This window comes from Pleurodeles waltl, chromosome 7 (assembly GCF_031143425.1).
Source record: "Pleurodeles waltl isolate 20211129_DDA chromosome 7, aPleWal1.hap1.20221129, whole genome shotgun sequence".
Lineage (NCBI taxonomy): Eukaryota > Metazoa > Chordata > Amphibia > Caudata > Salamandridae > Pleurodeles > Pleurodeles waltl.
In genome coordinates this window covers 103,702,727-103,717,285 of record NC_090446.1, presented here as the reverse complement: position 1 = coordinate 103,717,285, position 14,559 = coordinate 103,702,727, and the positions used below count along the sequence as shown (strand labels likewise).

The following is a 14,559-nucleotide window of genomic DNA, read 5'->3' as shown; positions in this document are numbered from 1 at the left end:
CAATGCCGTTTTCCAAGAGATTAATTTCAATTCCGCCCTGTGGATTGGCTCAAAGGGGGGTTTCATGAGTTGTCCAAATACCACATTCAGGGACCATAACGGTGGAGGTTTACGCACCGGTGGAAAAGCTCGAAAAAGACCCCTAAGAAATTGTTTCACAATCCTAGTAGAATATAACAAGGCAGTGTTTTGGGATCGGCGGTACCTTGAAATTGCTGGCACGTGCACTCGGATGAAGTACCTGCTCCGGAAGTGAAGTGATAGGATGGATTCCTGCCACAGCACACCACACACAAACACGCTTCCATTTCAGCCTGTAAGTCTTATTGGTGGTGTTCGCCCTGGCCTTGGCTAGGATTGACCTACATTCTGATGAGATGTCTAAAGTGGCATATTCATTGAATTCAGGAGCCAGGCCGACAAGTGTTGAGATGACGGATCCGGATGCCTGGCCCTGGTGCATGGTCAAAAGGGCTGGCGTCCGACTCAGTAGCTCATGTGGCTGTTCTGAGAGAATGAGAAGTTCTGTGAACCACACCTGCCTGGGCCACCTGGGTGCTATCAGCAGAAGGCGACATCCTTCTGTTTTCATCTTGTTGATGACCCTTGTTATAAGTGGGATCGGAGGAAAAGCGTAGGCATAGACCCCTGACCATCTCATCAAAAACGCATTCCCCCACGACCCTTTGTGGGGAAGCCAGCTTGCGTAATAGGGGCATTTCTTGTTCTTGTATGTGGCAGACCGATCGAGATTCGGTCTCCTCCATATCCAGAAGACTTGGTCGAGAACCTCCTGGTCTAGTTCCCACTCGTGATACGGAACAATCGTCCTGCTCAGGGTGTCTGCTAGGATATTGGTCTGTCCTGGCGCGTGCTCAACCCTCAGAGAAATGTTTGCTATGGCCCATTTCCAGATGTTCTGAGCTTGTTGTGAGAGCTGTAGAGACCTTGTTCCACCCTGCTTGTTTAGATAAAATATGCTTGTGGTATTGTCCGTCCTGATCAACATATCCGAGTTCTGAAGTCTTGGTAAAAAAGCCTTTAGAGTCACATCTATTGCCTTGAGCTCTAAGCTGGTTTATGTGGAGTTGCTTGTCCTTTCGAGTCCAGGACCCGCTTATTCGCAAATCTTGAAGGTGAGCACCCCAACCCTCGAGGGACGCATCCGTTGTCACTATGTAGCAAGGTACTTGAGGAAGAAACGTGATGCCGCTGGACAAGTTGCCCGGTGTCGCCCACCAAGACATGGCAGCCCGCATTGCCGGTGTGATGAGAATTTGGTTCTCGAAAGAACCCTGCACCTGAAGCCACTGGGCATCCAGTTGCTCCTGTAGGGGTCGCATACATAGTCTGCAATTTGGGACCAGTGGAATACATGACAAGATAATTCCCATTAATGACTTGTAAGTTCAAACTGAAACAAACCTTTTTGTCGAGAGCTTGTGGGCCAAGCAGGACAGCTTTTGTTTTCTCTCTCGAGACGGGTATGCCTTCTTTCGGACAGTATCCAATGTTGGCCCCAAGAAATTCAGCTTCTGCGTGGGGCGAACGTGTGATTTTCTATAATTGATGGTAAGCCCGAGATCCTCGAACAACTGGAGGCAAGCGGTTGTGTGGTGCACCACCTGAGCTTTTGAGGATGCCTTGATGAGCCAGTTGTTGAGATAGGGAAAAACCTGCATGCCCAACTGATGTAAGTGCGCTGCTACTGGGGCTAACATCTTTGTAAAAACTCTGGGGACCGATTTCAATCCGAAGGGAAGGACCCAAAACTGCAGATGCATACCAGCTACCTTGAACCTGAGGAATTAGCGATGGTTTTGATGTACTGGGATGTGAAAATAGGCATTCTGAAGGTCTAGGGATCCCATATGGTCTCAGGGATCCAAAAGGCGCAAGATGTCCTGCAGCGATACCATCCTGAACGGCTGCTTCTTCAGGAACTTGTTTAGTGATCCTAAGTCCAGAATGGGCGCCAATCTCCTGAAGGATTCTTTACAAGAAAGAAGCGAGAATAGAATCCCCGGTTCCTGTGAAGAGTTGGGACCAGTTCTATTGCCCCTTTGCGCAACATCACATACACTTCCTTGAGGAGTTGCTTTAATCGTGGAGGCAGTGGGCCTGACGGAGGGATATTTGGTGGTTTCTGAATGAACTCCAGAGTATGCCCTTTGCCCACTATAGCCAGCACCCACCTGTCGGATGTTATGTTTGACCATCGAAGGAAGTGACGAGTGATGCGACCCCCAATTCTCGATCCCTGGGTAGTGTAGGAAGCTGGTATGACTGTTTTGTCATTGCTTTCTGCCTGCATCCCTTCCACAGGCAACAGATCTTCCCTTTGCAGGGTGTCTATAAGCAGCGGTAGGTGGCAATCGATAATGCTGCTGGTGCAGACTGTATTGTTGTCGGGGTCCTGCTGAAGAGGACTGGTACTGTGGTCTGTACTGTTGGAAACCACCCCGAAAGGAGTAACTTCCTCTACCCCTCGCACCTCGAAAAGGCTGTTTCTTGAACTGTAATGGACCAAGGGATTTTGCTGTGTCTGTATCGGTCTAGAAGGCTTGCAGCATGTCATCCACATGCTTCCTAAAGAGGCTTTTCCCATCAAACGCCATATCAAGGATTCTACTCTGAACCTCTGGGCGGAAGGAAGTAGACTTCAGCCACCCCTGTCTCCGCAAGACCACTGCACCTGCCAGCTGCCGGAAACCTGTGAGCGAAATGTCAATTGCGCAATCGATGATCTCAGCTGCAATCCGCTCACCCTCCTGTAACACCTTCTTTGCCTCCAACTTGGCATCCTCAAGCAAAAGGTCTATATAAGCAGACATGTCTGCCCACATTCGGCGATCATACCTGCCCAGGATGGCTAACGAATTAGTTGCCTTCACTGTAATCGCCGCCACTGAGGAAATTTCTTTCCCCAATATTGTCCAAACGTCGTCCATCCCTGTCTGGAGGTGATGTGATTGGTGCCGGAGGATCCTTTGAGCGACATTGGGCCGCCTGAGATATGACAGAATCCGGTCTCGGTTAGGACACTAAGCAGGCCGGAGTGTTATCAGGGGCTTTATACTTCTTTTCCAGCCTCGGCATCTGGGAAGGTATTGTTGATGGATTTTTCATTGCCTTCAACCTCTCCTGCCATAGAAAATCCACTATAGGAATAGCCCTAACTGACTTCTTAGAGGGCTCTTTAAAGTTGTATAAGAAACAATCTGTTTCCTGGGAGATAATGGGTAAGTCAAATCTTTTGGCCGCCCTTTCCATCAAATTAGGAAAGCCCCCTATGTCCTCCGGGGGTGAATCAACTGGCCCTACTGGTGGTCGTGACTGTGTAGGGATGAGGTATTCATCCCACTCACTAGGAGCGGTCTCCATTGTCTCACCTTCTTCTCTCTCCTCTTCTGTAGAGTTATGATCATCCTGTGGTTGGTGAACAAACTGAATGTTTCTGTGTGGCGTTCCTGGTTGACTGGGAACTGGGGTTTGCAGAGCCATTTGCGGGTTGTAGGGCCTGGATGGAGTCGCCGGCAATGATGGCGGAAACCTTCAATAATAATCTTTCAACATACCCTGAAGGTCCGACACTAAAGACCCAGGCATTAGAAAGGAAGCCTCTGTCTCAAGTGCAGGGTATGATGTATCCTGTTGGAGTGTCGTCGACGGATAGGTGGGCTGGTCCTGCCCTTCATCCTCCTCATCCAGGTCCTGGCATTTTACATGTAGTTGCGACGGACTACTGGCTGCACCAAACATTTCCCTCCTCCTGTGAATAAATGTCATCGTCATAATCCAAGAGATGCTGAGGAGGGTACGGCAACACCTTGCTTGGGGAGGTATGCCTCAGGAGGATTGGAGTTTTTTTCTCTCCCGTGGTTATGAAAGAAAGAGGGAGGAATCTTGCCGAGTCCTGCTGCCCCATGAAATCTCCTGAAGATGGGGTCGTCCTCGACAGTTGTGCTGTCAGAACCGCTGATTTCGTCGTCGACAGTTCTCCCGACGACGATGTCCTCGTCGGTGGAGTTTTCGTCGTCGACGGGTCTTCCCCCGTCTACGGTTCTGTCATTGCTGGTGTACTCGTCGACGGTACCTTCTTCGCCCTCGTCGTAAGGTGTTTCGTTGACGGAAGTGCCACCGACGACGGATGGAACAACGAGGCTTCAGTCGTCGACGATTCTTTCTTATAGATCTTGGCGGTAATGATCGTTGTCGATGAAAGTAGTGACGACGTAATGATCATCGGGGACACTGCTGTAGAAAACGTTTATGTTACAGTCGTCACAGTGACCATTGACACGGTCGTCGACGGGCCTTTTTTGGCAGCATCTGAGGAGAATCTTCCCGGATCCTTCTCCAGTGATAGGGGCAGAGAGGCACTTCTTGGGGGTCCTTCCTCCCTCCCCCCCCACAGGTGTGGTAGGCTCTGAGTGAACCTTTTTTGAGAGTCTTAAGTGGGTCTCTGATCCTGAAGCAGCACTCTCCTGGCGCTATGGTTTCTCCACAGAGAGATATTTTGTCTTTTTAGCCATCTTTCTTGGAGGCTCTGTAGGTAGTTTTCCCTTCTCTCCAGGTCTTTCTAAAGAGTGGGAAGTGTGAGATGAAGCTTCACTCTCATCTGAAGAAGGATTTTCCATGGCCTCCTGCTTTTGGAGCCACAACAAAAGCTACCCTCAAGGTCTTTGAGGGTTTTGTGACTGAAGGTGCGACAGATCTTACAGTCTCTCACCTTGTGATCTGGATGCGGGCAGTAGATGCATTTCTTGTGGGGATCATCAATATGAAGTCTTTTCTTCCCACAACTGCCACAGTCTCTGAAAAGTCCTTTCTTAGTCTGTTAGGACATATTGTCCACTGCAAAGCTGAGTTCTCTGAGAGAAAATAATCCTGTCAGAAGAATAAACTGAGCAGAGTTCAGGGAGACTCCCGTCACACGATGTGCAGTAGAAAATCTGTGGGAAACTGCCTATGTTGGGAGTGTTCTAGAGGGTGTTGACGGCTGTAGCTCAAGTTTGGTTATTTTTTTACAAAAGGAAGTGGATAGGCTATAACAGTGCCTAGTTGGGCCATTAGGGCCTACTGTGTTACACTTACTGCTATATGTATTTGAAGTTACCGTGAGGTTCCCACCTCGACGACGGGGATGATTCAAGCATGTGAATTTATGAAAGATCCAATACTGGAGAAGTGGGGCCATACTGCTTTTCCTTCAATATAGTGTCAACGTCCTCTCCCTACCCTTCAGACTCTTATAAAGAAAGGTTTTACAAATGTCACACAATTAAGCTTTGTGCACTGAGCATAGGCAATAAATAAACTGCTAATGTGGGATAGCTGTAAGGATATATTTCTGCCCACAGGTAGAGCAGGATTTGAAAAGAGATTTTTTTTTCTCCCCGTCAGTCATGAAGACAGTTGGTAACAAATGAGTGGTTTCCCTGACTCAGAAAATCAAGCTATTCCACTAAATGTCCCCATGAACAACTTATAGTACTCTGTAAGCTAAAGAAAGGGATGGCTAAAATTCCAGGGTAGACCAGGAAAGCAACAAGATAGATTCACAGAGATTAAAGGTGAGCATTTTGGGAGATTCCCCAATACATGACCTGCGGTAGAAATCTGAGTTTCAGTGGCCTCTAAAAGGAAGTAGGAGAGTTTAACTGTTCCACCTCAGTGGTTGAGGTTTGGGTAGTTTCAGGTGGGTGTGCTATCAAAACACTGATGCTGAGGTATATGACTCTTAATACTCTTTACTTATATTTAGAATTACCACAGGTTCCCAGCCAGACAACAGTATGGATTCAAGCATGTGAATGCATAGAATAAACAATGCTGGAGAAAAAGAAGTTTGGAAAGGTTTGAAGAGAATTTTTTTTTAAAAAGAGCCAACTCAACTCTTCAGGATCCTAGGAGTCCCAATGAAGGACTGGAAGAACTGACACTGATAAGACATGATGAGATACTTGTGGCATTTACTTCTTTTAAGGGGGAGTGTCAGTTTTCTAGCTTCAGTAGTGTTCTGCCTACCTGGCTACACTGCCCGTTTTCAGCTCATTTAGTCTGTTAAGAAAGGTTTGTGAGAGTTTCTGTCATCTCTCTTCTGAAACCAGTGACAACAGAAAAGTGTAATTGTTTTTTTTTCCAAAGAAACCGGAATTCCAGCTACAATACACTTCTAATACACTGCCAATTCTTTTTTTTTTTCAAAATGGGGCTTTTCTAAAAAGAAATACTTATTGTAAAACGTTTCTATAAGTGCTCCATGATCTATTCATTGGTGGAATTTTTCAATAAAGATGCCCTGGAGGAGAGGATATGCTTATTTACTTGTAGTCCTAGTCCGGCATCATAGGAAACTTCACTGAAGTCCTAACAATTTGAATATTCACCTGTTAAGTGGTGGACCACTGAACACTTCATATCAAAATACCTCCATGTATGATTAGAAAGGGAGAAGAGTCTGAAATATCCTGCTGTTGCCCTAAAAGCAAATTCTAAGCAAGATTTTCTGAATGCTACTGTAAAAATACTACAAAATATATTGCAGCACCAACTGCTCCTGACACTTCTAAGTAATAAAAAAAAGTGTAGTCTAGTCGGCTTACATTATAAAAAGCTTACCGACTCTTTGATGCTCCAGGAGTTTCCACAACCTTTCAAAGCCTATATTGGAAGAATCAGTTCTTTTTTTCAGCTCATGTGACTAGGATCTTGCAACACACTGCTTATTTTCACAAGGTGACCCTAGTTAATCGTACCTTATACTACCTGGATACAAATTTCTTGAAAAAAAGGTTTGTGAAAGATGCTTCTAGTCGCTTTTGCTTATGCCAGTGATTGTATATATTTGCCTTAAAAAATGTAAATAAATGTAACTTGGCCGATATAGGCTTTTATTAAGCTGCAAAAATAATTATTTATATTTTCAAGTGAGCTTTTCTAATGTAGTACAAGGAGTTTGGCAGAAGTAGACTTGATAAAGGGTAGACATATAATTAATCAAATTTTCTTAAATTAAGCCAATGTTAAATATGTTTTTGTCTCGTTATGCCTTAAAGAATACTTCACTCAATTTAAATTAGATCATATTAAAATCTGCAACCTAAATCAAACATTGAAGTACTCATACTCTAGCAGAACCTTCTGGATAATACCATAAATTAACCTCACTCATTCAGTTTTAAATTATGTACAACAATAACCACAAATAACAACACTACAATTATCATGTATTGAACAGTGTGAATTGAAATAAGTGAAAAGAAAGGACAACCCTATACATCTTACCGCCCACTTTAATCCAAACATGTTCAGGTAAAGTCTTATTCCTACCGCCCAATGTCTGCTTTGTTGATTCAATTTCTTGCTGATAACAAAAAGAAAACGTTCTGGGCAATGCTAGATCGGGATGCTTTGCAGCTTCTAAAACTGGGCATGAATTCCCAGAAATCTGGAACAGACTACCAGACGAATTAGTCTGAAAAGAAAATGAAAGGAAGACAAGACAACTATTTGGGCAACGGCACAACATCAAGGTACTATGTATGTATGAATGTGTGTGTGTGTGTATATTAAATATCGTTCATTATTGCCACAATAAAATTAGAATATTTATATGAAGAAACTATATCAGAAAGGCATCATAAAAAATGTATCCACAACCAAAAGTCAGAGTGTCTTCAACAAATTATTAAGCTTTAGAACGATTTCCATGATGTATGGCATGATCCTAAGAAAACATTGAAAAGCATCATACAGGTCAAAATCCTTTTGCAATTCTGAGTCTTCTCATAAGCACACCAAAAAAAAACCACACAAAAAAAGAAAAGAAAAAAAAGAATGCAGCTGGTGTTGCTGTTCCCAATGAAGACCTTTAGACAATGAAAGACAAAAGAAAGGAAGATGAAAAAGGTTACTTAACTGTAATACATTCTCCTGCTTCCCTGCTGCTCTAAGTTATGTGATCCTAGGCAAGGATAAGTTACTTACTTGTAAATCCTAGCTCTCTTCCAGGGGCATCCCATCAAAGTCAAATACTGAATATTCCCGCCCACATGCAGGTACCCCAGAGCATATACAAACACACATGTATATGTATGAAATAGCTATGAAAAAAATAACATTTTAATAGAAACTTTCAATACAAATAAAATATATACATGTGTAAACAGCAATGCAGTCTATGTTGAAAAACAGACTAAAAATGCTTTATTTTATGGAGGTTTTTTAAAAACAAAAAAACATAAATTAAAACCTTCAGTTAAAGTTAAAACTTTCTGTAGTAGAAGGCATAGAAAGTATAAGCAATCCATTTTAAAAGAGAAAAACTACATTGAAAATAAAGGAGCATTATTAGCCAGTAGGCTGCATGCAGGTTAATACAGAAGAACCAAAAAATAGGCACTGTGCCTTTAAGACCCTGAGCACCTCCAGTATTTCACCATGCCTCAGGAGTGAGAGTAAGGTGACAGTTGGTTCACAGTTAGGAGAGTACTTTTGTTTCGGTGATAATGAGCAATAGACCAGACACATGAGTATCGTTGCACTTCTAAAAATCGTGTCCGGGGAGGAGGGTGGGTTGTTTATGACTTTGATGAGGGTACCCCTGGAAGAGAACTAGGATTTACAGGTAAGTAACTTATCCTTCTCTTCCAGGGGATACTCATTAATAGTCCTAAACACTGAATAGATTAGCAAGCCCATCCCCAACCTCTGCGGACAGAATAATAGTAGTGCAGGAAAAACCAATATGCTATGCAAATACATTTCTTAGAGAAGCTTGACCTACTTGAGTGTCTGCTTTGGCATCTGAATCTATACAGTAGTGCCTGGTAAAAGTATGTACAGATCTCCATGTGGCAGCTTTGCAAATCTCGGAGATGGGTACATTCTTAAGAAGGGCTGCCGTCGCCGCCTTCCCTCTCGTTGAGCGAGCATTAGGCCTAGCCGCTAAGTGTTTGTTAGCCAATTGATAAGTAGTCAAAATACATGAAACTATCCATTTAGAAATAGTCTGTTTTGAAGCAGCTTCCCCTGTCCTCATATGACCATAGTTAACAAATAGACGATCCGATTGTCTAATTGACTTAGTCTTATCAAGGTAAAATTTGAGCACCCTCTTAAGGTCCAGGGAGTGCAAAGTTTTCTCCACCAGAGTAACCAGATTACGTAAAAACCTTGGAAGCAATATCATCTGATTAATGTCGAAGTCCGACACCACCTTAGGCAAGAACGATGGATGTGTTCTCAGAACCACTCAGTTATCATGGAAAACCATGAAGGGTTCCCTCGAACATAGAGCCTGAATATTGCTGACCCTTCTGGACGAGGTAATGGCTACCAGAAAAGCTGTCTTCCATGTAAGGTGTTGCAAAGAAGCTTTGTGGATGGGTTCGAACGGGGAGGCCATGAGTCATAAGACCACATTCAACTCCCATGGGGGTGAGGGTTTCCAAATTGGTGGAAAGACTTTCCTCAAGCCGTCTAAGAAATCCTTAACCACTGGCATAGCAAAGAAGGATTTCTGAGAGGGCGCTTTACGATAAGCTGTAATGGCAGATAAATGTACCTTAATAGAGGAGAACTGCAGTCCTGACCTTTCCAGATGTAACAGGTAAGGCAAGATCACAATCCGATTTTGGCCCAGGAGGAGGTTATCATGCTGCTGGCACCACATGTAGAACCTCTTCCCCTTGAACGCGTAGGAGCGTTGCATAGACTGTCTTTTAGACTCCTTTAAAATGTTCATACATTCTTGCGATGTCCATATTGCAGGAATTCAGGAGCCTTGCTGTCAAGCTCAGCGAGGGAAGGTTGGAATGTAGAATGTCCCCCTCCTAGTCTGTGGAGGAGATCCGGTCTGCACGGCAGCCTCCTCTGCGGTTGCTCTGACAACTAGAGATCTGTGTACCAGTATTGTCGAGGCTATTGTGGGACTATAAGTATCATCCTGGCTTTGGAGAAGTAAAACTTGTTGATTACAGCCGGTATCAGGGGAAATTTGTGGAAAAGCGTAGAGAAATATCCCTGACCAGTCTATCAACAGGGCGTTCCCCTGCGTCCCCGGACGGTAGAACCTGCACACAAAGTCTGGGCATTTTTTGTTGACGTCGTCTGCAAATAGATCTAATAGAGGCTGACCCCACCGCTGGAAGATGTCTGCTACGACCTCGTCATGAAGAACCCAATTGTGGGAGACTACGAGACTTTGGCTTAGGAAGTCTGCTTCTGAGGTTTGCTGTCCCAGGAGGTGGACCGCTGTGAGGGACATTCCCCTCGCTATCAGCCAGTGCCAGATGGTTTGAGATTCCCGAGACAGGGAATGAGATCTCGTGCCCCTTTGCTTGTTTAGATAATACATCGATGTTGTATTGTCCGTCTGCACCAGAAGTGACTTTACTTTGATCGATAGGGCAAATGATTTGAGAGCAAGGTGAAGCACTCTCAGTTCCAGTAGGTTCAGTCATAAGCGATGCTGCAGACGGCGCGGATTTGGCGGCTCAGGGCTATGCAAATGGCATTTCTGCAAGGAGATCCTCATGGCTGCACCTTACAGGATTGAGGCAGGAAGCACAGCACTGAATCTTGAACCTTCCGTTCAATGTAACCTCATTATTTGGATCTCACACTGACGATGATATGGCGAGGATGAAATCGGAGGTAGACACCATGAAGGCGGTGGGCCTGGATAGGCGAAGAGAACATATAAGGAGGTACAGGCCTTATGACAAGCGCCCTTTTCAGCAGAGGGTTCAGGCCCCTCACTGTCGCGCCGCGTGGTGCGGCGCGAGCCGAATGTTCGGCACAAGCCGGGCGTTCGGCTGGGGCCGCACAGCGCGTTTCTAAAACGCGGCGCGCCCCCAGCCTTTCATGCACTTTTCGAGGCCCCAGGCATTGCATGGGGCCTCGCTCTGTCGTTTTCCACCGCCTTGCTGGGGTCTCCTGACCCCTCTTACCTGTTCTTCTTTCTTCTTTCTTGTCCTCTTTCTTTTCTTCTTTCTTGGGTCTTTTTGTTGTACTTTTTTATGTCTTCTTCCCTTCCCAGGTTACCTTTCTTTTCCCAGCATTCATTGTTCCCTATTCTCTGTGGTTTCTATTCTGTTTTGTTCTATGTACCTCTCCCTGTCTAATATGGTGTCCTTTTACTTCCTGTGGGTCACTTCCTGTCTTTTGGTATAGAAGGGCTGTGTTTTCTTCATTTCCTTGTGCTGCAACACTTTCTGCTCAGTTAGTGTCTTCGCTCCTGATTTCCTCTCCTGTAGGTTCTGGATTTCAGCATTCTGTGTTTCCTGACTTTTGCTCCTTTTTGATTCCAGTTTGTTTGTTCTTGTTTTTTCCAGGAATCTTCCTGTTGGAGGTTTTTCCCCTTTTTCTAAGGGTTTTTTTCCTCTGGAGCTATTTTCTGAAGGACACGGTCTGTTCTTGGCGTCTCCATTGCCTACAGCACCGTGGCTACCAGAAAGAGTCGCCCCTTTTTGGGCCAAAGCCGAACATTGAAGATCCACGCCACCCGGTCTGCAAATTCCAGGCGCAAGCAGCACGTGAGTCGTGACAGATTGCAGCGCCTAACCATTCCGACGTCCTCAAACACCATGGATGACACAGTGGCGGCTGCTGCAGATCCGGAACAATCTCTTTTGACCACGATTCAGCAACAAGCTCAGGAATTGCAACAACTACGCAATGAAAATGCTGCGTTACGACAGGCTTTGGCTCTTCGCACCAGTGATGTTCCAACTATCTCCGCTTCTACCCCTTGTTTCTCTGGTGAACCAACCAAGCTTTGCGAGTTCCTGGATGCATTAACAGTGTACTTCGCCTTCCGACCTACCCAATTCTCCCACGACAGGACCAAGGTGGGTTATCTTATCAGTGCCTTATCCGGTCCAGCCTTGGCCTGGGCAACTCCGATGGTGTCCTCCAACGATCCTGTATTGTCGGACTATTCCACCTTTGTGAGTCGCTTCAAACAGATGTTTAGCCGTCCTGGATTGGAAGCCTCTGCCGAAGAAGCCTTATGTGATATCCAACAAGGCTCGCAAGACGTCTTGCAATATATAACCCGTTTTCGTCAGCTGGCGGCAGAGACCACTTGGGTGGAACGTACTCTGGTAACTTTATTTCGTAGAGGACTCAAAGAAGAAATAAAGGATGAACTAGTACATTCTACCAGAGCGGAAGATCTTCGTGGCCTGATGGATCAAGCACTGTCCATCGAATATCGTCTTCAGGAACGGAGATCGGAAAAGAAAAGGAGTAGAGGGTTTTCCCAGCCAAGTAGCTCACGAGCTTGCCTGCAGCGTTCCGAGGAACCTCGCACTCCTGCTAGAGACATCGAAGGGGAACCCATGCAGGTGGATACTACCCGAGGTCCGCTCTCTGCTAGTGAACGAGAGGACAGACGCAAGAGAGGGTTGTGCCTGTACTGTGGTTCTGCTGGTCACATGCTTCGTACCTGTCCTGTACGTCCACCCAGGCCTTCGGGAAACGCCACCTCCCGTCCTCTGTAAGAAGGGAGGGGACGGGATCTACTGCTATACCTTCCATCAGCTCCTTTGATGACAATACAACCGCGTTGTTCATTTTTCCTGTCCTGTTACAACTTCCTGACGGTCGTCAAGAAAAGACTATGGCATTACTAGATTGTGGTGCTAGTGGTATATACATGGACAAGACGTGGGCTGCTGCTCACCAAGTTCCTACACAAGCAAAAGAAGTACCCGAACAGGTACACACCGTGGATGGATCCTTGATATCCTCTGGTCCTGTAGACACCACTACCCTGATGTTAAGTCTACAGGTGGGAAACCATCAAGAACACATCTCCTTCGATCTTATCACGTCCCCCAACCATACCATCATTCTTGGAATTCCGTGGTTTATCAGACATAACCCGTATATAAATTGGGTAACCCGGACAGTTTCTTTGTCTTCGCAATTTTGTCATGAGAACTGTTTTACTTCCGACAAGTATTAGTCTCCGAAAAGATCCTTAGATACTGAAGGTGCCACTGGTATGTCCATTAATACGGTCCAAGGGGTCCCAGACCACTATTTGGAGTTTCAGGATGTTTTCCAAAAACCGTCGAAACCTGTGCTACCTCCTCATCGAGAATATGATTGTGCTATTCCATTGGAACCCGGCACAATTGTTCCTTTTGGGAGGATGTACTCTCTCACGGAACCAGAAAAGGAAGTTCTAAAAGAGTATCTGGACGAAAATATACAGAGTGGTCTTATTGTTCCATCATCGTCTCCGGCTGGGGCTCCTCTCTTTTTTGTCCCCAAGAAGACAAAGGATCTTCGTCCTTGCCTGGATTTTCGAGGTCTGAATAAAATAACAATTAAAGACCGTTATCCTTTGCCTCTCATCAGGGACATACTAGAAGCTATCAGAGGGGCTCAACGTTTTACTAAATTAGATTTAGGAGGAGCTTACCACCTTTTACGCATAAAAGAAGGCGACGAATGGAAGACAGCTTTCAGGACTCCATTTGGCCATTTTGAATATAGGGTTATGCCGTTTGGTCTCACTAACGCCCCCGCAATCTTCCAGAGGTTTATGGACTCAGTGTTTTCAGACCTTCTGAATCAGACAGTCGTGATCTACCTAGATGATATTCTTATTTATTCTAGAAATCCAGAACTCCACTCTTCCCATGTGAAACAAGTTCTTCAAAGACTTCGTGCTCATCAACTATTTTGCAAACCAGAAAAATGTGAGTTCGACATGACGGAAGTCAAATATCTGGGCTATCATTTAAGTCCCACCGGCATAGCTATGGATCAAGAAAAGGTACAAGCTATCCTAGAGTGGCCTTCTCCTTCTTCCATAAAAGAAACACAATGTTTCCTAGGGTTAGCAAACTTCTATCGACAATTCATTCTAGACTTTGCCAGACAGACTAGCCACATAACTCACACCTTAAAAAAGGAAAATTTAAAGAAAGGGTTTGTCTGGACTGAGGCGGCTGAAGCAGCCTTTCAAGAATTAAAGAGAGCCTTCACCCAAGCCCCCATCTTGAGACATCCAGATACCACCAAACAAGTTATAGTCGTAACTGATGCTTCTGAGAGAGCCATCGGAGCTGTCTTACTCCAACGACAAGAGGATGATGGTCTTGAACATCCTGTTTTCTACTTGTCTCATATCCTTTCCACAGCTGAACAACACTATTCTGTACTGGAAAGGGAATTATTGGCGCTGAAAACAGCCTGCCTTGAGTGGAGACAGTTTCTGATGGGTTCCAAGGAACCATTTGAGGTGAGGACAGACCACCGTAACCTACAATATTTACGAAATTTTGTATGCCAGAATAGTCGTCAGGCCCGCTGGGCCTTTTTCTTCAGTCAGTACGATTTTTTCATCACATATATTCCTGGATCTCAAAACATTCTGGCTGATGCTCTGTCTCGCCGATATCCAGAGTGTACTCCTTCCTCATCTCAGTATCTTCTGGAACCCAGTAAGATCATTGGAGTGACTCAGTCTTTCCTGGAAGAAGTACAACTGGAATACGCCAACCTATCGGACCACGATATAGAAGAACTAAGACC

At 45.1% G+C, this 14,559-nt stretch overlaps 1 protein-coding gene across 2 annotated transcripts in view; it reads right to left on the bottom strand.

The window, feature by feature from the left end:
* Positions 1–14,559, bottom strand: part of TCFL5 (transcription factor like 5) — a 480,737-nt gene that overhangs the window by 282,117 nt on the left and 184,061 nt on the right. For both annotated transcript variants that reach the window (XM_069243180.1, XM_069243179.1), the window contains exon 3: positions 7,291–7,480. In XM_069243180.1, coding sequence (XP_069099281.1) covers positions 7,291–7,480 — 190 coding nt within the window. The remainder of the gene's footprint in view (positions 1–7,290; positions 7,481–14,559) is intronic.